The sequence below is a fragment of the Bison bison genome, unplaced genomic scaffold (genome assembly GCF_000754665.1).
Source record: "Bison bison bison isolate TAMUID 2011002044 unplaced genomic scaffold, Bison_UMD1.0 scf7180017864489, whole genome shotgun sequence".
Taxonomy (NCBI): domain Eukaryota; kingdom Metazoa; phylum Chordata; class Mammalia; order Artiodactyla; family Bovidae; genus Bison; species Bison bison.
In genome coordinates this window covers 7,172,672-7,195,438 of record NW_011495048.1, presented here as the reverse complement: position 1 = coordinate 7,195,438, position 22,767 = coordinate 7,172,672, and the positions used below count along the sequence as shown (strand labels likewise).

The window sequence follows — 22,767 nt, the reverse complement described above, 5'->3', positions numbered from 1 at the left end:
AAAAAAATTTTCTTCTTTTTTTTTTTTTTACATAAAAACAGCAAGTATGGGTTTATTTTCTCCTCTTTCTCATGTAAATAGGCTTCCCTGGTGGCTCAGAGGGAGGGTAAAGAATATGCCTGCAATGTGGGAGACCTGGGTTCTATCCCTGAGTCGGGAAGATCCTCTGGAGAAGGGCATGGCAACCCCCTCCAGTATTCTTGCCTGGAGAATCCCCATGGACAGAGGAGCCTGGCAGGCTACAGTCTGTGGGGTCGCAAAGGGTCAGACACAACTGAGCCATGAAGCACAGCAGCACCTATGTAAATATCCTCCGTATCCTCAGAAGGCCAACTGTGGATTGAAATTTCCACTGTAATCATTGTATTACCATTTTATATAAGGGTCTTAAGCATTGGGGGCTCCTGGAACCAGTACCCCATTAATACCCAAGGAATGACTAAAACTAATGATTAAAACCATACATTGCAGCTATGGAAACACATGGATGGAACAGCAGAAAAACAGCCCCAAAACAAACATAAGGATACACAAGGATTTGGTAGATAATAAAGATGACACACCAGATTAGTCGAAAATGGGTAGTATTGAGATATTGGGTAGCTTTCTGGGAGAGGAGAGGCAAGATTTTAATACCATCTTTGCTCCTTAGACCAAAATACATCCTAGGAGGATTATTTAATTGTGAAAAATAAAATCCTAGAAATATTAAATAAAAAACATAGGATCATATGAATACTGTCTTGAGATTTGAAGGACCATGTAAGCAGGACACAAAACCCAGAAACAATAAATAAGAAATTGAAATTTTTTATTACATGAAAATTGAAAATACTACATGTTGAAAATGCCATGAATTGAATTAAAATACATACAGCTAATGAGTGAAATATTTGCCTTCTTATCAGATAAATGGCTAGGAATACCAGTATACAAAGAGTTTTTAGGATTCAGTAAGATGGTAAAGAACATTAAAGTAAACAGTTATTTCTACTCCCACCCTCCCAACTATGAGGTAAAGTTTGGATGATACTACAGTTTGGCAAAGAGGAGGTCTATTAATGGGGTTGGTTTGGAGAGGAAGTTTAGATTGTTCATGCCCTTTGCCCAAGCAATACCAGATCTGGGGATCCACCCTAAATCTACTCATTAAATATATAATAACATACATAGGATGTTTATTTTAACTTGGTTTGTATTGGGTAAAACTGGGAAAAACCCAAATGTCTGTCAATAGCAGCTTAGTTAAGTTCATTTGTATAATATAGTCTTTAAAATAAAATGATAGGAAATAACTTTGGATCACATGAAAAAGCAAATTGGAAAATACAGAATATGACCACATTCTTATGAACAAGGGGGAAGATCAGTACATGTTAAAAAAGAGGATTATATTCTTAACTAAGGATAAAATTATGGGATGCTTTTATTTTCTAGGTTAAATACAACTTATTTGTAATGATCATGCATTGATCTTACATTTGAGGAAAGTTTTTTCCAAAACAGAAAATTGGTAATGCAAACCCTAATCATACTGAGTTTTTTAGGTACCTTAGTAGTGCACATGCAGATTAATAAGATATTCAAGTAAAATTAAACTAACAAATCCCTGCTGCTGCTAAGTCGCTTCAGTCGTGTCGGACTCTGTGTGACCCCATAAACAGCAGCCCACCAGGTTCCCCCGTCTCTGGGATTCTCCAGGCAAGAATACTGGAGTGGGTTGCAATTGCCTTCTCCAATGCATGAAAGTGAAAAGTGAAAGTGAAGTCGCTCAGTCGTCTGACTCTTAGCGACCTCATGGACTGCAGCCTTCCAGGGTCCTCCGTCCATGGGATTTTCCAGGCAAGAGTACTGGAGTGGGGTGCTATTGCCTTCTCCAAACAAATCCCTAGATTTCATAATTTTCATTTTTAGACACAAAGCAAAAATCACCTTGACATTAGTTTTTGAAAGCTTTCTTAATACTTTAATAAGTGAAAGGTGGTTTAAAATATTTTTTGCAAGTAACATGATATACCTAGAACATCCATAATCTTCAAAGTTTCTAGAATTAAATTAATATAGTTGATGTAAGTATGTAAGTAAACAGATTAAAATTCAATATGAAAGCACAACTGTTGATCATCTTTCAGCTTTTTTGATATCAAGGTGATACTTATTGGAGAAACAGCTCATTTAGCTGTTTCCCCAAAGGCTTCTTAGGATGAATGAAGCCAGCTTTTATCCATCCAAGGGCACATCCACCTGTATGAGGTCATATAGAATCATTGTGTTTAATAGACATATGTATAATTTAGGGTTTGGTTACCAGTCTGTTAATTTACAAAGAAGAATGAGCATAGCAATCTGAAAGTTACATGGTAGGGCTAGCAGATTTTCCCCTGTAACCTGCATGGGAAGCCGAGTAAACAACAATAGTTTGCTTAGTGGATATGAAGTCAGAAATAGGGGAATTAGAAGAATTAAATGTGATATTCTCAGGCTAAGATGTCTTGATTCAGTCTTGCAGTGGAGCATTAGCTGTGGGCTTCCATCCATTGGCCAGAGCTCCCACTTCCCATGAGTAATGCTTGAATGGGATAAATACTCCTATAGAAAGCTGGACAGAGACCCTAACTAGTAAATATACATATAAAATATTTCATCCTCACAGCAACCATATGTATTACCATTTTACCTACAAAAGCTGTCTTTAAAAGATTTTTCTTTTACATAACACACCCAACAGCTTCTACAGTATAAGGTGCCACTATTGAGGAAAAAATATATTTGGAATAGCTCTTCATTGTTGAACATGGTTCCTTCGTGGGTGGGAACGGGGTGGAGTAAGGACCCTTGTTAAGGATGCCCAAAGTCACAGGATTGAGAAAGATGAGTGATAATACCGGAACCAGTATGTTTTAGGTCTGCCCATCCTGTTTGCTGAGGTAAGGCTTGGAAACGTGCCTATGAATGCTGGTGATTGCATCTCCCTGTGCTTTGCACCCAGTAAGTGAGATACCCCTATTGGAGGAGGAGTGTGTGGACTAGGATGGCATTGGCCTCTACCTTAAATTAATAGAGCCTAGATACACCTTATCCTTGGTGCTTTGTGAAAATGCTAGAAAGAAACTGAGCTCCTGCTTTGAAGGGATGGCCTTCCTTCCAAAGGTGCAAGCTCAGTAGGGAATTAGGATGTGAAAGAGGTGTCTTTAGCTCACTGTGGGTGGCAGTGTTTTCCAGAATGTAATGTACAAGATGGCCCAGAGAAAATAATTTTCATGTTAAGAAATAGATCTTACTGTATTACAAAAGTAAATAATTCATACCAAATGCATGATTGTCCTGGATGTTACATTGCCTAGGACAAGGACAACATAGCATTAGCTTCTCTGAATGAATCTAAAGCACAGTTATCAAGTAAACAGAGAAGATGGACAGATATGAAAACAGTGATGAAAATTATACATGGATGGCTAAAGCTTGGGAAACTGATTATTGAAAAGATGGTGGGCTTTAGACTCAGATATCTAAGTCTGGGATAGATACAGCTGTATCACTCACTGGCTTTGGGGATGAAATTGAGCAGATTAGTGATTTCTCTGAGCCTCATTTCCTCATTCAAAACAGTGGGGAACATGAGGGTAACATAACACCTCCCAGAGTTGATGAGAAAATTAAACATGATTGTCTGGCTTACCCAGCACAATAGATGCTAGTATGTTTATTCCATTCTGCACTTGTAAAATAAACATATTTGAATCAATATTATTTGAAAACAATCTTACATCATAGAAGGCCTCTGTTTTTTTGCTGTTGTTTTTGTGGTAGTGCTAGCTTTTTAGTAGTTGTGGAAAACAGGAATAAAGTCTAGAGGATCTTAAATTGTAGTTAAAGCCTGCTTTCACAGAGGGTTTATGTCAGGGCAACCTCTAGTTCAGGGGTTGGCAGACTCTGTGAAGGGGCCAGAAAAAATGGGCCATGGGCCTATTGCCAATCCCTGCTGTACTTTTATGAATAATTATAATGCTGAAACATGGGAACATAGGAATTTTATTCTCTGTAGCCATCAGTGTTGATGACATGCCTTTGTTTGCTTCTGTGTATTGTGATGTTATGATTGGCAAATGCCTCCAATCCCAGCCAGATTAGGTTAGGATAATGGAGAAAGGTGAGAGTTTCTTTGGTTCTTTAAAATGGAATTAATCTTGACAGGAAAATAAAAGGTAGGCTTTCCCACAAAAGGGAGTCTAGGCATCCTTCGACGATTAAACTGAATGACTAATCTGGTTTCTCTGAGATTTTCTCAGACCCGTAGTCTAATACAGAGGTTGGCAAACAGTAACCTGTGTGCTGCCTGTTTTGAACAACCAGTGAGCTGCCTGCAAGCTAAGAAGAGTTTTTACAATTTTTAATTTTTTTCTGAGATTTTGAGTATGTTGTGATATACATGAAAATTACACAATACTCAAATTTCAATGTCTTAAATAACATTTTATTGAAAGACCAGCCACACCCATTCATTTAGTGCTGTCAGTGGAGCAGTTGCAACAGTTAAATAGCCTACAAAGACTAAAATACTGGTATTCCCAAATTTTTGAAAGTTTGCTTTATGTCACTTCACTTTTATGAAATAAACCTTCATTAGTACCTCTTGTTGCTAACCGAAAGAAATGCAAAGGGGATTTTTGCTTTTATGGAAAAAGGTAAATTGCTTTTTCACTTGATGTTTCAGCTTATGAAAAGTTTCATAATTGGGGGAACCTGTAATTACTATTTGGCCCTGTACTGAAAATGTTTGCCAACTTGAGCTGTTTCTCATAATTTTTTTAACTGTAGGAAGATAACTTGTATTATATTTCTCCTCCATGATTTCCTTGGGGGATGGGAGTGTTGGAGGATGGAAAATTTACTTATGACTGACTGTGGCATTACAACTTCTGTGTTTTGAGAGAGAGAGAGGATAGCAGGGGCTAGGTGAACTAATTTCTTAATGAAACATTTGATATCTGGAATAGTCAAGAGAAAGAAAAGTTAAAACCTTGGACGTTTCAAGTAAGATGCTGACATACAGCAGCTAAGTGGGATCCACCCGAAGGGTCCTGGGGACGAGGCTAGGGGCTGTTAGAGCAGAATTTACCTAAATCTACTACAAAGGCATTCATCTTATCCTTGGAGAAACAAGATAAGAGAGGAGAGAATGATGTGTTTCCTACTTCTTCACATCCTGTTTGAACTTGTACCCCTTGTCCCCACTGCACTCTAGCAATTCCATGTAATATGATCTAATATGCGGAGTGGTAACTTAACCCAAGAAAGCTTTGGAACCACTTGCAGTAAATTTTATTGTCCCAGATAAAATTCTGATTCTCAAAAACCTGAATTGGTTTAAGTTGTCGAAGGTCCTTCTAGGAATGAGGTATGGGAGATAAATGAAGTCAAAGTATACTGAACTCTAAAAATTATTTCACTGGTTAAAACATTGGAATGAATTCTTCCCCTTTAAATACTTTACGTATTTCTAAAACATAGAAAATATGCAGTTATGACTAGAAATAGCCATACTATTTATTGTACCTGCAGAGTTTAATATCTCAGTAGTGTAATTTATAATTATAACCTATTCTGGTTTCTTTTCAAATACTAGGTGTCCTAGTTGCCTATGAAGGTTTGCCACTTCATCTTGCACTGTTCCCCAAACTTTGGACTGAGCTATGCCAGACTCAGGTAAAGAAAATGAGTTTTAAGATGACTTGGTGTTTCATCTTATCCAAACAGGTGGTCAGTAATTTTAGGAACACTGGGTTGAAAATTGGCTAGAAATTGGGGATGTTTTCAAATCTTGGTAGGTAAGACACTGTTAATAGAAAAAATAACTATTAAGCAATGGACATCTAGTCGCCCTGTGAAATTTTCTTTTTCCATACATTTGTTATCACAAAGGATATTTCACACAAGCTGTTTTTAGTTGAATTCCTCATTTAAAGGTCAGTATAAATAGTTGTGAAAGTCTGAGACAGGGAGCTATTAGGATAAGAAGCCATGTGCCACTTCTTGGTCTTCCTCACCTCTCCTGTTTCTTCTCCTTGCCACCATTTCAAAACCTCTAACAGAAAACATTTCAGCAGACTGTTCACTACCTCTTGCTTACCTATGACCTCAGAGCAGTTTTTGGAGTCTGGTGCACTTGTTTTCTTATTAGCAGTCTCATTGAGAACAGCAAACACTGTACCCTTCCTATCAAGTCTAAGAGCCAACCCCTTAATGTGGGCACCGAAACAATGCTTGTTAAATTGTGGAGGAAGAATGGTGGGGAAAGAGGAGGAAATCAGATTGATTCTAAGGTTTGGCTCATCCTTGGATCAGTCATAAAGGACCCTACTCTTTAGACTCTGAAAAAAACTTCCAGTTTCTTGCCTGAGTGTGTTGCCTATTTCCAGAAAATGATGTGAGTTGATTGATTCCTTTGGCATGGACTTTTACCCACGTTTAGCACCCAGAATACTTTGAGTCTGGTCCAGCCTCTTGTCCAGGCTGTTGCATGCTGTATGCTCTCCTAATGGATACATGTCACATGGTACTGTAATAGTTGATTCTCTGCCTCCCTGTCCCAAACTGTGAATTTCACAAGTCTAAAGACTACCTGAGTCATCTGTATTCCTAAAGAAATGTCATTTTGTTTTCTATACTAGGAATCTTTGATAGGCTAGTCATATGGCATAGTATTACATAGTAAACACACAGAAAACAACTTGCTGGTTGACTTCTGAGCTGAGTGGTTGATTCAGTAAATTGGAACAGATATCTGGCCTCCCCCCGCCAACTCTGCCACTTGCTGCTGCTGTTTTCATTCTTCTTTATTTCGGTGGTTGCTTTCTTTGGTTTCTGTGTTCTGCCACTGCCTGTCGCTTCTCTGTTGCTTTATCTGCTGCTGCACTGCACTACTCTCTTGGCTTTTTTCCCACAAAATTCATCAGCATGCCCCCCCACCCCCAACTTCCCTTAAAACAAAGTCAGACCACCTCAAGCTTCCAAAGCCCCTAGCAGCCCTATAGAAAAAGCCATCTGTACTGTGCAGGAATCATAGGCAGAGACTGTTACTACTGGTAGAGTAAGACAGATTTTCCTGACACCAAGGATCTGAAAACCTGGGTGCCAGTTGTACTTGACTCCTAATTTCTTGGGTTGACCTTAAACAGTTTACTTACAAGTATATGCATGTACAGTATTATCTAAACTTTGTCCTATTTTTAAAAAATAATCCATTTTTTCTTCCACGTAAATGATGTTATTATTAAAACATGTATAAATAATCTAGGGAATATACTTAAAGACATACTACTTGTGTTTAAGAGCCATGACCATTTGAAAACAGGAAAACCAAATTTTAGTACAATTTCTATATTTGGGACCCACTGATTTCTATGTGAGACAATTAGGAAAAGAGGTTTGCTGTTTATCATTGCAATATTTATGAAGGTGTAGGGGAAAGGGATTTACCAAACAAATTACTATTGTTATGACATTATATAGTGCAAGTTTTAACTCATTTTAGGGAATAAAATTTCTTAAAATCTTTTCTCTGTGGGTGGTTTGGTTATCTCTTTTCCCCTGAAAACATCATCCCATTTGTCTTATTTTTCCAGTCCTTATTAACTCAATGGTAGATAATAAGCCTGCATTTCTTTTAAAATGTATTTGTTCAGTTTCGCCTTTCAGACTTTTTACAAGTCTCTTCTTAACACTTACTCATTTAAATTATTGGGAGTATAATTGTAACCAAGAGTTGAGTAGATTAAAGTATTGGGCTGGCCAAAAATTTTGTTCAGGTTTTTCTATAACATCTTACACGAAAACCTGAATGAACGCTTCGACCAACCCAGTAAAAGTGGCTTTTCTGGGAATTCCCCTGGTGGCCTAGTGGTTAGGACACTGTGCTTTCACTGCTGAGGGCCCAGCTTCAATCCCTGATTTGGGAACTAGGATCCCACAAGCCGCATGGCATGGCCAAAGGGAAGTGGTTTTTCCAATAAGATGTTAAGTGACTTTGGATGTATATCTATCATAAGCAGTGTATTTAAGACTTGCACTTATTTCAGTGCTCAACCAATCAGTGCTTTTTTCCCCCCACTTTAGTCTGCTATGTCAAAAAACTGCATCAAGCTTTTGTGTGAAGATCCTGTTTTTGCAGAATATATAAAATGCATCTTAATGGATGAAAGAACTTTTCTAAACAACAACATTGTCTACACATTCATGACACATTTTCTTCTAAAGGTATGTCACAAGTTGGAAACTCAACTTGTTACTTCCAGTTAGTTAATGGCTGTGTTTTCATTATGTTGGTTTTTTGGAGATTTTTTTTTACAATCATCTTTTTCAGGTTCAAGGTCAAGTGTTTTCTGAAGCTAACTGTGCCAATTTGATCAGCACCCTTATTACAAACTTGATAAATCAATATCAGAACCTGCAGTCTGATTTCACCAACAGAGTTGAAATTTCCAAAGCAAGTGCTGCTTTAAATGGGGTAAGAACTATACAAAGCAGTAGTCATGTACTTTCAAACTCTCCTTATTACATCAATTCTAAATCTGGCCTTAGTATACACATAATTTTAACTTACTCAAACTCTAGAAGTCACATATGATGAAAAACTAACCAAATGAAAATGTGTTCCCTCTGCCTTTTACGTATGTAGCATACTTTCTGTCACCTTAAGACATGAGCCAATGTCATAAAATGCTAAGGGCAATAAACCCACTAAGAGGAGACATTGCCTTTACTTGCTCAAATTTTTTAAACTGTTACTTGTGATGTTTCTATTAGTGCCTGTGGCTCATAAGGAACTGAAAATCAAGTTAATAGTCTGCCTATAAAGCCAGTTAAAGCTGGGGAATTGGTTGCTTGTATAGACTTCCATGAAAGGCGTGTTGCAGAAAAATGAAACACCCGCCAGCATGTGAGGCACACGTCCAGCAGCTGCCTGCCTCCTAAGTAACAAAATGCTTAGAGGCCAGGGTGGATTATAGCGCTACATGAAGACGACCTGTGGTACCTACCAGAAATCAAGTATCTCTGAAAACTGAGTCCTAGATTAATGAGGCCTAAATTGTTCATGGATCATTCAGGGTTTGCTTTTAAAATTCCTGTATAAATTTTATTACTGATTTTTTTTTTTTTCCATTTTCAGAAAATACTGTTTAGGTCTTCAGTCAAGTGGTGTGGTGCAAAGAACAATGGTATTAGTGACTTGGAACCAATGAAATACAAAGACAGTAGTATCATAACACTGGCTTTCTAGTTTTAGCATCCTTCTAAAAGTACCAGAGGAACCAGGATGGATTCCTGGAAGAGTAATAAACATGTGCATTTAAACTACTAACTGTGTCAAAATGTTGGCTTTGGAATGTAAAATGTTTGTTTGGATTTTTGTAGGACTTACGGGCACTTGCTTTGCTCCTGTCGGTACATACTCCCAAACAATTAAACCCGGCTCTAATTCCAACTCTGCAAGAGCTTTTAAGCAAATGCAGGACTTGTCTGCAGCAGAGAAACTCACTCCAAGAGCAAGAAGCCAAAGAAAGAAAAACTAAAGGTTAGCTTTGCAGACTAATAAAATACTGAGTTTAGGACAAGTACACTTTCCACTGCTGATTTTACAGTAGTTGTGTGAGCCTCCTGAATATAAATGCTAAAAAATGCAAACACCCCCAATATGATCTTAATGACTCTTCAGAGAAATTTTCATGTTCGTTTTCACAGATGATGAAGGGGCAACTCCTGTTAAAAGGCGGCGCGTTAGCAGCGATGAGGAGCACACCGTCGACAGCTGCATCAGTGACATGAAGACAGAAACCAGGGAGGTCCTGACCCCAACTAGCACTTCAGACAATGAGACGAGAGACTCCTCAATTATCGACCCAGGCACCGAGCAAGATCTTCCTTCCCCTGAAAATAGTTCTGTTAAAGAATACCGAATGGAAGTTCCATCTTCGTTTTCAGAAGACACATCAAATATCAGGTCACAGCATGCAGAAGAACAGTCTGACAATGGTAGGTTTGAAGACTGTAAGGAATTGAAAGACCTCCACTGTTCCAAGGATTCTAACCTTGCTGAGGAGGAATCCGAGTTCCCTTCTACTTCTCTCTCTGCAGTTCTGTCTGACTTAGCTGACTTGAGAAGCTGTGACGGTCAAGCTTTGTCCTCCCAGGACCCTGAGGTGGCTTTATCACTCAGCTGTGGCCATTCCAGAGGACTCTTTAGTCACATGCAGCAGCACGACATTCTAGATACCCTGTGTAGGACCATTGAATCTACAATCCATGTGGTCACGAGGATATCTGGCAAAGGAAACCAAGCTGCTTCTTGACATTAGATGTAGCATGTCTACTTTTAAGGTCACCCCTGCCCCCACCCGATGCTGTTTGTATAAGTTTCGCCTATTTCTGTTTTCGTGCTTCAGTTCGTCCAGTGCTCTCTGCTTGAATGGCAAGATAGATTTATAGGCTTAATTCTTGGCCAGGCAGAAACTTCAGATGAAAAAATTTGCATCTTCAGTATACTTTCTAAAGGGCAATCAGATAATGAATATGTTTTACGTAATTAAGAGTTCACTGTAGTGGCTTTCATTTAATATGGCTGTCTGGGAGGCACAGGGTTCTCTGGCCCTGTACAATGTAATTTAAACTTACAGCATTTTTACTGTGTATAATATGGTGTCCTCTGTGCCAGTTTTGTACCTTATAATAGAGGCAGATTGCCTCCGATCGCTGTGGTTCTTATTATCAAAATTAAGTTTACTTGTATACGGAACAACCACAAGAAATTTGATTCTGTAAAGAATCCTCTTTAGCTGTGGCCTGGCAGTATATAAATGGTGCTTTATTTAACAGAATACCTGTGGAGGAAATAAAGCACACTTGATGTAAAAATAATTGTTTTATTTTTATTGACATGACTGATTGCTATTCTATGCACTTAATTAAACTGATTGTGATGACTTTTTAATTGTTTACATACCTTGCTTCAGTCTTCTCAGATGAAAGTAATGAGAAAACTGTGAACCGGGAGATGTACTTGTCCACTGTTGCTACTTCATGAGAAGTACAGTGGCAGGCCAAAAAGTACCTTTTTCCATAGACTTTTCAGTCCTCGCCACTCCAGAGTGCATAACTGCTGCAGGGAGAAGCATAACAATGCAGCCCGCTCGCCCTCACATCAACATGCTTCTGAATGCAACATGCCACTGTTTCACGACCTAGAGCTACACACCTTAAAAACCCTGAAGTAAAATAAAGGAAGTACCAACATGCCATTTGTCTCTTCCTGAATTAAAAATTTACAGCTAAAAGTAGGCTCGCTAAGACAAGCTTTAGCTTGGGACACTTCAACTATCCATACTCGGAGACGCAATGTGTTCCCGGAGGAGCATCTATGGACGGTAACGTTAACAGTCTGATTTCACATTGCTTGCTTTTAGCTCAGTGCAGAGTCTAGTCATAGTAAATAAAGGTTCAACAGTGCTTTCAATTCTGTATTAGTTTGTGGATTTCATCTAGTATAAATTATTTTTTTTTAAAGGAACACTAGAAGAGGAGGTAAACATGATACTTTCTGCTTACAAAAAGTAATGCCCTTATAAAATCTTCAAACTAACTCAACCATTTAGGGTGGTCAGCTGCAGTAAACCTTTTATTTCTTCAAAATGCTGCTTCTGCCAACAAAATTTCATGTTCTCTTCTTCACAGACAGGAACTCCTTTACAGTCCAATTGTAATTCCGTTTGCTGTAGCGTAGGCACAAAATTCAGTGCAACTGTTGCATAGTGTTCTGGAAGAAAAGAAGGAAAGTTACTGTATTATGAAAAGAATTTATCCATACAGTATCACTATTTGCTTTTCATATTAGGGGGTAGAATACTTGAAGTGTTTTTTGACTTAAAAGGTGCTAATAACATACCTTCTGGCCAGTTCCTACATCTCCATTTCATGACGATCTTTTTGTTTGTTAACTGAAAACAAAGGGGAAATTCCACTGAAAACATCTTTTAAAACTTTGTACAACACTACAATAAAGAAAAACACCAAATCCTTTCATGAGCCCCTATGGGAGAAATACGAGAACTAGTCAGTGAACACACACTCATACTTGGTTTGTATGCCAGCACCACTGAGGACTGACTGACTGTCCCTCGTGCCAGAATGTAACAGCAGGAACACCAGACGGAAGTGCGGTAGCCGGCGCAGAGCTGCGGTGAGCAGGAAGGCGGCTGACGTGCGGCAGCACACACACTAGTGGCAGAGGCCAGAAACTCTAGACCCAAGAGTTGGGAGGAACTGTACTTGCGTCTTCTGAAAGGCATCAACAGTGGCACAACTGCTGTGAAACTAAGGCTTCATCTTTATTACTACTTAGTAAATATCAATTTTTTATTTGCCATATAACTTTATAAAGCACTCAAGTTTCTGTGAGCTCAGATAAAAACCGAAGCACTTTTAAAAACAGCATGAATAAAACATTTTAACTGAAGGGTCTAGCTTACTTTCCTTTAACGTTAGGTTACCTACCAGTTCTGTATATTCACCGGTGATGTTTCCATCAAACATTTGGAATTTCCCTCCCTTTTCAGCTTCTAATACAGCAGGAGATTTAGAAAATTTTTGCACCAACTAACAAAGCGAAACATACAAGAGACATGTTATTCTGGCATGTGCTTATCATGTTTTCAACCTAAATGTATAACATAACAGTTCCTGTGGTGGTTTTTAATTGTGAATACATAGCTTTTAATTATACAGCCTCAATAGATTGTTCCAAATGTCAATGCTGATAAACTCCCCCACCCCAGCTCCCAAACACCCATCTTTTCTGCCCTCAAATCCTTAGGATAGCTTACCCCTCCTTGAGCTATCCTAAAGGTTACTAGATCCCTTCAATCAGAAAAACATAAGGCATGTAGGAAACCAAAAACCAGCTTCAGTTCTTAGTGGCATATTCTCTCCCAGTGTCAGCATTTCTGATTCCAGATACTGAGATGTTACTTACATCTTTCACAGTGAAGATTCTATACAGCTGCTCAATAGCTGTGTCAAAGAGTTCTGTCATGTGCAGAGCCACAGTGGGAATCCTCACACCCAGTGCCACCCGAGAGGAGGCCTGAATCTCAAAAGAAAAGGTTCCAAAGCATAATTAGCATGACAAGAGATTTTAGAAATTCAGTTTTACAGTCTCAGTAAAATATCACAATGTCCCAAACAATATCCTTCCACTCTAGTCTTTATTTTGGAAACAGAGCCCAGACTAGGACTTCACAGCCCAAATCCTACTTAGATATGTAACTATGGCCCAGGGGGCATAAAGATAAGCAGGTGAAGGACACAGCACTTAAGGCCAAAAGGTGTCAAACTCCCCATCACTACAGTCCAAGAACAAGATCTAAAACCTCCCAATCCTCCGAAAGTGGAGAGATGCTCCTTCCATTGTGTATGTGAACTTCAAAGTCACCTTTTGTGACTCTCTAGTGTAATGACTACAAAACAGCACTGTCCTGAACTAAATTCAATATTTAACAAAAAGGCTAGTTATACAATCCCTTCCATCAAGGATGAAAGTCTCATCATTTCTCCCCAAAATGGCAGAAGATGCCAGGGTGGATTAACTGGTCCTCTGTATTTTGTATAGTCCTCCATCATCACAGGCTCTTGAAGCTTTGAAGCCTTCGAGCCTGGTGGGCTACAGCCCATGGGGTTGCACAGAGCAGGTCGTGACTGAGCTTGCACGCACGCACAGCATGCACACACTAGGCACTTCGTTCTCCCCCTCCCTGCATATCGTCCGCCAGAGGCCACACCTGCAAGGTATTCTCACTCAGTTTCCTTTCAACCGTCAATTCCTGGGCTGCCATAGCTTTGGTTGGTAAAATCATTCCCATTGTAAATTCTATAAAGGAAACATAAGAGAAATGACTTTAATAAAGCACCTTTCCCCTTCCAGCACAAATAGGCAGAAAACTGAAAATATATAAGAATATAGAGAAACACATTTATAGAAAGAATTCCTATAGCATTTTGAGAATTTCAAGACCATTCTGTATCTTTACATATAAAGCTAATCATTAACATGAGTTCCACAGCAACAAATGCCTTTGATCCTTTTCTTTTTACTGAATGCCTCACTTTTATCTAGTTCTTGACAAAAAATAGCATTTTCAAATGCTGTTTTCCAAAAAGCTCCATTGTATACACTTAACTAATAGCTTTATGACTGTCACTTACTGTCAAAACCAGACACTTGGCTCACAGCTTCATCACCACCACCTCACAAAGCCTGGTCTCCATTCAAGCCTGTGGCAGCAGCATGTGTGATTTCGTGAGAAAAGTAAACCCCAAACCCATCTATGCCAACACTGAGATACTCGGCAGAGTCCAAGGATGAGGTGCGGACGTACGAGCCCTGCTGGCTGTTTTACCTGGCAGGGAGCTTCTCTAATTTAGCAAAGAAGACAATAACCTCAGTTCCACTCAGTGCAGGGATTATCTGAGTAAGTTTCCAACTACACCTGTAATATCTATAGTCACTTTCATTCACTCAACAAAGATTGATTAAGCATCTACTGTATACATCAGGCACTGTGCTACACTGAGATACAGCAGTAGTAAACAGGACAGAGTCCTTCCATGCCCTCATGAAGCTTATAGTCTAGCAAGGAAGACAGACATTAGACAGATAATTATAAAACCTGATTAAATAATTATCATTCCAGAAACTAACAACAATTCTGTAGGCAAAATGGTTCATGCTGTATAAAATACTGATAAGCACTAATGGTCTAATTCATGACTAGATCTCAACCTCCAGACTACAATTTATCGTGCAGCATAAAGAGCTCATCTCTGGAACCTGGGACGTTGGCCTGACCGGGGAATCCAGACTACAGTGCAGAGCATTATTTGGGTAAATGGGAAAGGGACCCTCTAGTTCACAAGGATGCCTTCTTTACCCGTCTTAAGTGCCTTCAGGTAATCTCCAAGGGCTTCCCTGACCTTGGCGGTGCCTGCAGTTTTCATAAGATCCTTCAGAATATCCCCATCTCCTTTCTTTTTACTCACGTTCACCTACAAATCAGAAAAATACAAACCGAAGAAAAATCTGGTTTGACGTATTCTTACAATACTGGGACAAATGGATGAGGGAACTGTGATGGCAAGGGAAGGGAAAGAAGTGATGTAAGAGAGAGACGTGACAGGCTTTTTCATATAGTTTGAGAAGATGTAAGAGTTTTTTAATCAAGTGTCTACTGAAACTGGTGGCCAAAACTTGAAGGGACTTCTTAGAATGTGAACCCCTAATCTGCATATATTTTATGTGTATATGTATCATACTGATAATGTAGTCCATGGTGTTAAGAGTCTAGAAACGTGCTGTTCAATACGGCAGCTGCTTGGTCACATGTGGCTACTGAGCACCCACTGAGATGGGTTCAAAGTGCAAAATCACACACATAACACCAGACTTTAATGACTTAGCACCAAAGGAATACAAAATAATCTCATGAATAACCCTGATACTAATTACATGTTAAAATGGTATTTTTATATTTTGGGTAAAATAAAAAGTATTAAAACTAAATTTTGTTTCTTTTAAATATTTCTAAAACTGCTGCTAGAAAATGTTAAGTTATTTATGTGGCCTGCATTATGTATCTGTTGAACAGTGCTTGTCTAGAGTCCCAAATTCAGTTAATTAGGAAAATCAGGTTCCCACATAACCTGGTCTTGGGCTACACCTTTTTTTTCTTTTTTCTTTTTTTGGCAAGGAGGAGAGTTGGGAAAGAGAGGAAGAGGGGGAGGAAAGGAAGGAAGGAAGGCCAGGACAGGAGGACAGAGGAGGAAATGGAGAGGGAAATGTCAAAATGCTGCTCTAGGGGTGCCTCTGGTATTCTCAGAAAGAAGAGGTATTGGTTTTAAACTCCCTTCATGTCCCTGTGATTCAGTTGAGGTGGGCCTGCTCCCAGGGCCCAGTTCTACATTAGAGAGTTTGTTCTGCAGTACTACCAAGGACTGAATCAAAAAGACCAATTTAATATCCTGCTAAAATACTTCTGAGATGGTGGATGTGGACAGAGCAGTGAAGTCACAGGCCCTGAGTGCACTGACCACATTTGAAGCTACCACTTTTAGGGTAGTTCATAGCCTTTAAGAAAGGCAACTCCTGGTAGTTTGGTGTAACCTGCTCTCCTGAAGGCCTTCACACTAAATGTGTTCACAAATCAAAAAAGACCCTGTCAGACTGTCATCTGGAAATATAGCTATCATACAAAAGGTTTCGCCCCACAACCAAGCTTTTAGCTTACAAGTGGACACTGACTGCAAACCAAGCATGGGAGTTACACAGGCTTGCTCTCCCCCAACGATGAGAAGAGCCAGTCAAAACCAACACACATACTAACTTACGTCCAAACAAATGTGATAAAACCAAGGGAGATCATGGCGAAAAGCCAAGAATTTTCACTATTAAAGGGAAAGAGTAAAGATGCAGAGGAGATATAAAATCCCATTCACCAAGCTGTGCACAATACCTGAGCACTTCCCAGTATACATACAGTTGCACACATCTGATGACACCTTTGAAAGGTGATGAGGCCGTGGAGGGTGCAGTCCGCGGCTTCCCAGGCATGCCCTTCCCACATCACTCTGCCCACACCCCACCCTACCTCCCCATAGCGCAGCTTCTTTCTCAGCAAACGAGCCCTTCACCACTCACCAAAACTACCACACGGGCACAGGTTTTCAACTGTCCAATATGTATAGCAGAAACTTGATTTAAAAACAAAGAAAAGAAAGAAATTCCATCAGATACCTCACCTCAGTGTCATCTACTTCATTCTCTTCAGACAGGCTGGGTATTTCAATCAACCCCTTGTGCTTCGCACCAGATTCTCTAATGATACCTGAAATGAGCAAAATGTCTTCTTCAATTACAAAGTAACAACTAGTTTATGTAAAACTGCCCTGCCTCACTGAACAGCCCACCCTCCTCACAGAGCGCAACCTTCCCCCACAAACACCCATCACATGCATGTCCAAACCAACTCTGCTCTCCTGGCCCACGTCAGAGGTTCAGGCGGGGGGTGGGGTGGGGGCAATTAAAGTGCGGACAAGGGAATTTCCTGGTGCTTCCACTGCAGGGGCAAGGGTTTGATCCCTGGTCAGGGAACTAAGATCCCATGGGCTGCATGGCAGGGCCAGAAAATAAAAAAAAGAAGAACAGTGCTATTATTAGACTTTTTTTTTTAACTGCACATGAAATCAGGGTCCACATGAAGCATGAGAGTGAAGTAAGCAGGTCTGTTAACCAGGGTTTCTTTTTTCATCCCCCAATATTTAACAAGTCAAAGCGTGATAAAGGACTATCCTGAAGAAAAGGCACAGGAAGGCAAAAAGGGACACTGAGTTCTGATCACAGAGGGAAAGGCAGGGAGGTGGGGACGTCTGTGTGGATCCCCCCATGCAGCTAATGTCTTTCAACACCGGGTGTGGACTTCAGTGACATCAAGATGGTGACACAGGTCATTCCCAACTTCAGCACCCCTCACAAGAAGAGCAACTAGCAACTACGCAGAGACAGGACACCACTGAAAATCCCAAACCCAGAGGTGAGGCTGATGCACGCTTCTGGACCAGAGACAGAAGAGGACTGCAGTAGAGGGTATGAGGAGTGGTGACACTCTGACCAAACCCCGAGGCCAGCACAGAGCCCCACGGCGGGGGCCCCACTGCAGTTTTCCCGCAGCAGAGGGCAGACTCCCTGGCACTGGTGGATGCTTCCTCGGAGGCCAACAGGGTCTCAACATGTGGAAGCCACGGGGACTCGGGCTTTCAGCCACCAATGCTCAAACCTGGATGGACCGTGTTCCTGCTTGAGGCAGTACACGAGCAGAGCTCAGCTGGCAATTCTGCTTGATGTGGGTCCCCAAGCAACAGGCGAAGCAAATTCACAGCTCCACTCAACTGCTGAGTGTGGCTTCCCAGCCTGATCATCCAGGAAGCTGGACCAGAGAACCTGGGCAGCCCTGGAGCCCATCCACACAGCTCCCTTGGGCAGGGAGCCACACCAGCAGTCTTGTCCGGCTACAGAGAATAGCCTCCAGCCCTGCGTAGCCAGGGATCCTGAACAGTGACCCCAAGTGGCCTCGGAGTGGAGCCTACAGCCCTGCCAAATTGCTTAACATAGCTTGGGGCCTTGTTCAGACAAGAAGCTCAGCAGCGACCCTACCCCACAGAGAACAGCCCCTCAACTGCAGGAAACAGGTGGAAGCCTCTCTTGACCAGAGAGCCCAGCCAGCAACTTTGTTCGACAGCAGAGCATACCCAGCAGCCTATGGATGGTGAAGCCAACCCTGCAGCCCTGCCCAACTTCAAGGCACAATCTGTGTCTCCATCTGATCACAGAACACAATGGAGGTTAAGGTCCTACCCAAGAACTCTGCCTGCAGTTCTGTCTGAACAGAGTCCAACCAGGAGCAATACCTGTCGGAGAGCAGAGCCTGAGACCCCCCACTCAACTAGGAGTGATGGCAGAGCCCAGCTCAGAACCCTGCCCAATCATGGAATCCAACCAGGGCACCACTCTGCCAAGGAACACAGCCAGTGACTCTGCCTGACCACAGGTAACTGCAGAGCACAGCTAATGCCCCATGTAACCATGGAGCACAGCCAGCAACCCTGCCTGGTCAAGGAGCCCACTGAGCAGCCCTGCCTGAAGATGGAGTCAGTTGACTCACCCAACCATAAAGGCCAGCCATTGGTAACCCCCCATCCCGACCTCAGAGCACACTCAGCTGGAGACCCTGGCAGCAAGTCTTGCCCACCCACGGACATTATGAGCTGACACATCCCATAACCCAAGCTCAAAGGTGATGGATTTTCCCTGCCAAAGCAAACCTGTAAAACATGGAAGAGACCAATTACTTACACATGCAGCTACTAATGCAAGGAAACAAGGTTCAAGAAAAAAAATCAGGCAAACATGAGACCAAAAGAACCTAATAACGCTCCATAGCTGACCCTAAATAAATGGAGATGCATGAACTATATAATCTGGAATTCAGAATAAATCTCTTATTCAGCCAACTATAAGAACACACAGACAACTAAACGAAATTAGGAAAACAGTGCATGAACAAAACAAGTTCCAAAAAGAAACAAAGTGTTAAACAAAGCCCACAAACTGTTGGAGCAAAAGAATACAATGACTTTACTGAAGAATTCAACAGAGAGCTTCCACAGCTAACTTGACCTAGTAGAAGAAAACAATGTGTACACTAGAAGATGGGTTATTCAAAACTGTCCAGTCAAGGAAACAAAACAAAAAGAAAGAAAAAGAGTGAAGAAAGAACAGGAGACTCATGTGATACCATCAAATGAAACAATATGTTCATTATGGAAGTTCCAGAAGGAGGAGAGAAAGAAAGGGCCAGAAAATCTATTTAAAATAATAATGGTTGAAAACTTCCCAAACCTGGGAAGAGAAATGCACAATGCACAATGCCCAACGGTCCCCCAAGTAGGCTGAACTTAAAAAAAGAAAAAGGCTACATCAAGACACACAAGAGCTGAACTGTCAGAAGTCAAAAACAAAAAATTTTGAAAGCAGGAGAAAAGTGACTCTTCACAAACAAGGGAGCTTCCATAAGGCTACAGGTGGATTTCACAGCAGGAACTTGACAGGCCAGCAGTGGGATGATGTACTCAAAATACTGAAAGAAACAGTATGTCAACCAAGAATACTACACCCAGAAAAGCTGCCTTTCAGAAGTAAAAGAGAGACAAAGACATCCCCAAACAAATAAAAGCTGATGGGGATTCAGTGTCATTAAACCTGCCTTACAAGAGATGCTAAAGAACATTCATCAGGCTGAAATAAAAGGATGTTAGTTAGCATGATAAAAACATATGAATGTGTAAAGCTCACTGGTAGTGGTAAATATACAGTCAAAATCAGATTATCTAAAATTGCAATGGTAACAAGTCTGCATTAAAAGTTTAAAAACAAATGTACTTAAATAACCATAACTATGACAATTTAAAGTAACTATACCTATGAAAATTTCTACAATGTAAAAATATGTCAACTGTAACATCAACAACCTAAAATGTGAGAGGTGAAGAAGTACAAATTTCTGTATGCTATCAAAATTAAGTTGTTATCAGTTTAAATATATACACCTCAGGTTAACCGCAAAGGAAAAACCACAAAAGATTACAGTAAGACTCAAAGCATATCACCTCAAAAAAGTATCAAAGGACTATGGAGCTGACAAGAGAGGTGTAAGTCCTTGCCTATCAATAGTTACTTTAAACATAAACAGATTAAATTCCTCAATCAAAAGGCACAGAATGCCTGAATGGATTAAAAAACCAAGGTCCAATAACATGACAGTGTCTCCACAACAGACAGTCTCTACAAGACTCGCTTTACCTTTAAGGATACACGAAAACCAGGAGCAGAGGGATGGAAAAAGAAATGTCAAGCAAATGTTAACCAAAGAAAGTAGGAATAGCTATACTTACATTAGACAAATAGACTTTCAGCTAAAATGATCAAAAGAAAGAAGGTCATCATATAAAGCTAAAGGTGTCCATTTATCAACGATATAACAATTATATTTAAGCATTTGCTGCTGCTGCTACTGCTAAGTTGCTTCAGTCGTGTCCGACTCTGTGCAACCCCATAGACGGCAGCCCACCAGGCTCCCCTGCCCCTGGGATTCTCCAGGAGTGGGTTGCCATTTCCTTCTCCAATGCATGAAAGTGAAAAGGGAAAGTGAAGTCGCTCAGTCATGTCTGACTCCTAGCGACCCCATGGACTGCAGCCTACCAGGCTCCTCCGTCCATGGGATTTTCCAGGCAAGAGTACTGGAGTGGGGTGCCATCACCTTCTCCATTTAAGCATCTAATAGTACCTAAATAAAGCAATTACTAACAACTTATAAGGAGAAATAAACAGCAATACAATAATAGTTGGGGACATTAATACCCTACTCTCAACAACGGATATATATCATCCAAGCAGAAAACCAGTAAGGAAATACCCGATCTGAACACCACAGACCAAATACACCTAACAAACGTATACTGAACAGTCCATCGAACAGCAATAGGATATGCATTTTTCTCAAGCACTCACAGAACATTTTCTACAATAAATCATAGGTTAGGCCTCAAAACCAGTCTGAACAATTTTTTTAAAGATAAATTATAACAAATATCATTGCCAGTCAAAATGGTATGAAACTAGAAAATTCACAAGTACATGCAAATTAAAATACTCCTGAACAACTAATGGCTTAAAGAAATCAAAGGCAAAATTTTAATATATCTTGGTGCAAATAAAAATGGCAACACAAACACTTATGAGATGCAGCAAAAGCAGTCCTAAGAGGGAAGCTGGTACTGTAAACTCATACAAGAAATAATCTCATATAAAGAGCCTAACTTTACACATCAAGGAACTAGAAAAAGAAAAAAGTAAGCTCAAAGTCAGCAGAAGAAAATAAGTAACAAGCCATCTACAGATTCAATGCAATGCCTGGTAAAATTCCAACTACATTTTTCACAGAAATAGAACAAAAAATCCTAAAATTTGTATGGAACTACAAAGAGCCCAAATAGCCTAAGCAATCTTGAGAAACAACAAAGCTAATGGCATCACACTTCTTGATTTCAAACTGTATTATAAAGATATAGTAATCAAAACAGTTTAGTACTATCATAAAAACAGGCACACAGATCAGCAGAACTATAACAGAGAATAGACAGAAAAAAGAGCCCAAAATAAGTCCATGCTTATGTGGTCAATTAAGCTAAGACAAAGGAATCAAGAAAATACAGTAAGGAAAGGACTGTCTGCTCAACAAATGTTGAGAAAAGCGGCATCCATAAGCAAAACAATGATACTGGACCACTATCTTACACCACACACACATTAATCAAAGTGAACTAGACTTGAACCGAAGACCTGAAACCAAAAACAAGTCCTAGAAGAAACACAGATGATAAGCTCCTGGACACTGGTCTTGGTGATGATTTTTAGACTTAACACCAAAAGCAAAAATAAACAAGGAGGATGAGTCAAACTAAAAAGCTTCTGCACAGCAAAGTAAATAAAATAAACCTACTGAATGGGAATCAGAGATACCAAAGGCACATTTCATGCAAAGATGGGCTCGATAAAGGACAGAAATGGTATGGACCTAACAGAAGCAGAAGACATTAAGAAGAGGTGGCAAGAATACACAGAAGAACTGTACAAAAAAGATCTCATGACCCAGATAATCACGATGGCGTGATCACTGACCTAGGGCCAGACATCCTGCAATGTGAAGCCAAGTGGGCCTTAGAAAGCATCACTATGAACAAAGCTAGTGGAGGTGATGGAATTCCAGTTGAACTATTCCAAATCCTGAAAGATGATGCTGTGAAAGTGCTGCACTCAATATGCCAGCAAATTTGGAAAACTCAGCAGTGGCCACAGGACTGGAAAAGGTCAGTTTGCATTCCAATCCCAAAGAAAGGCAATGCCAAAGAATGCTCAAACTACCACACAATTGCACTCATCTCACAAGCTGGTAAGTAATGCTCAAAATTCTCCAAGCCAGGCTTCAGCAATACGTGAACCATGAACTTCCTGATGTTCAAGCTGGTTTTAGAAAAGGCAGAGGAACCAGAGATCAAATTGCCAACATCCGCTGGATCATCGAAAAAGCAAGAGAGTTCCAGAAAAGCATC

The 22,767-nt window shown here is 40.3% G+C and overlaps 2 protein-coding genes across 6 annotated transcripts in view; one reads left to right on the top strand and one right to left on the bottom strand.

Annotated features, from left to right (window-relative positions):
* Nucleotides 1-10,987, top strand: part of USP34 (ubiquitin specific peptidase 34) — a 241,399-nt gene extending 230,412 nt beyond the window's left edge. The window contains 5 exon segments of the mRNA XM_010863267.1: nucleotides 5,627-5,706; nucleotides 8,116-8,256; nucleotides 8,363-8,506; nucleotides 9,415-9,574; nucleotides 9,742-10,987. Coding sequence (XP_010861569.1) covers nucleotides 5,627-5,706; nucleotides 8,116-8,256; nucleotides 8,363-8,506; nucleotides 9,415-9,574; nucleotides 9,742-10,349 — 1,133 coding nt within the window. The 3' untranslated portion in view covers nucleotides 10,350-10,987.
* Nucleotides 10,988-11,501: 514 nt separating this feature from the next.
* Nucleotides 11,502-22,767, bottom strand: part of AHSA2 (AHA1, activator of heat shock 90kDa protein ATPase homolog 2 (yeast)) — a 22,276-nt gene continuing 11,010 nt past the window's right edge. Inside the window, exons 2-8 of one of the 5 annotated variants that reach the window (XM_010863272.1) lie at nucleotides 16,843-16,928; nucleotides 14,979-15,093; nucleotides 13,830-13,918; nucleotides 13,025-13,141; nucleotides 12,547-12,648; nucleotides 11,939-11,990; nucleotides 11,502-11,809 (exon numbers count right to left, since the gene is read on the bottom strand). In XM_010863272.1, the coding sequence (XP_010861574.1) occupies nucleotides 11,637-11,809; nucleotides 11,939-11,990; nucleotides 12,547-12,648; nucleotides 13,025-13,141; nucleotides 13,830-13,918; nucleotides 14,979-15,045 (600 nt within the window). In that variant the 5' untranslated portion in view covers nucleotides 15,046-15,093; nucleotides 16,843-16,928 and the 3' untranslated portion in view covers nucleotides 11,502-11,636. Of the gene's footprint in view, nucleotides 11,810-11,938; nucleotides 11,991-12,546; nucleotides 12,649-13,024; nucleotides 13,142-13,829; nucleotides 13,919-14,978; nucleotides 16,929-22,767 lie in introns of all 5 variants that reach the window. The other 4 variants (XM_010863268.1, XM_010863269.1, XM_010863270.1 and 1 more) reach the window with 4 other exon arrangements.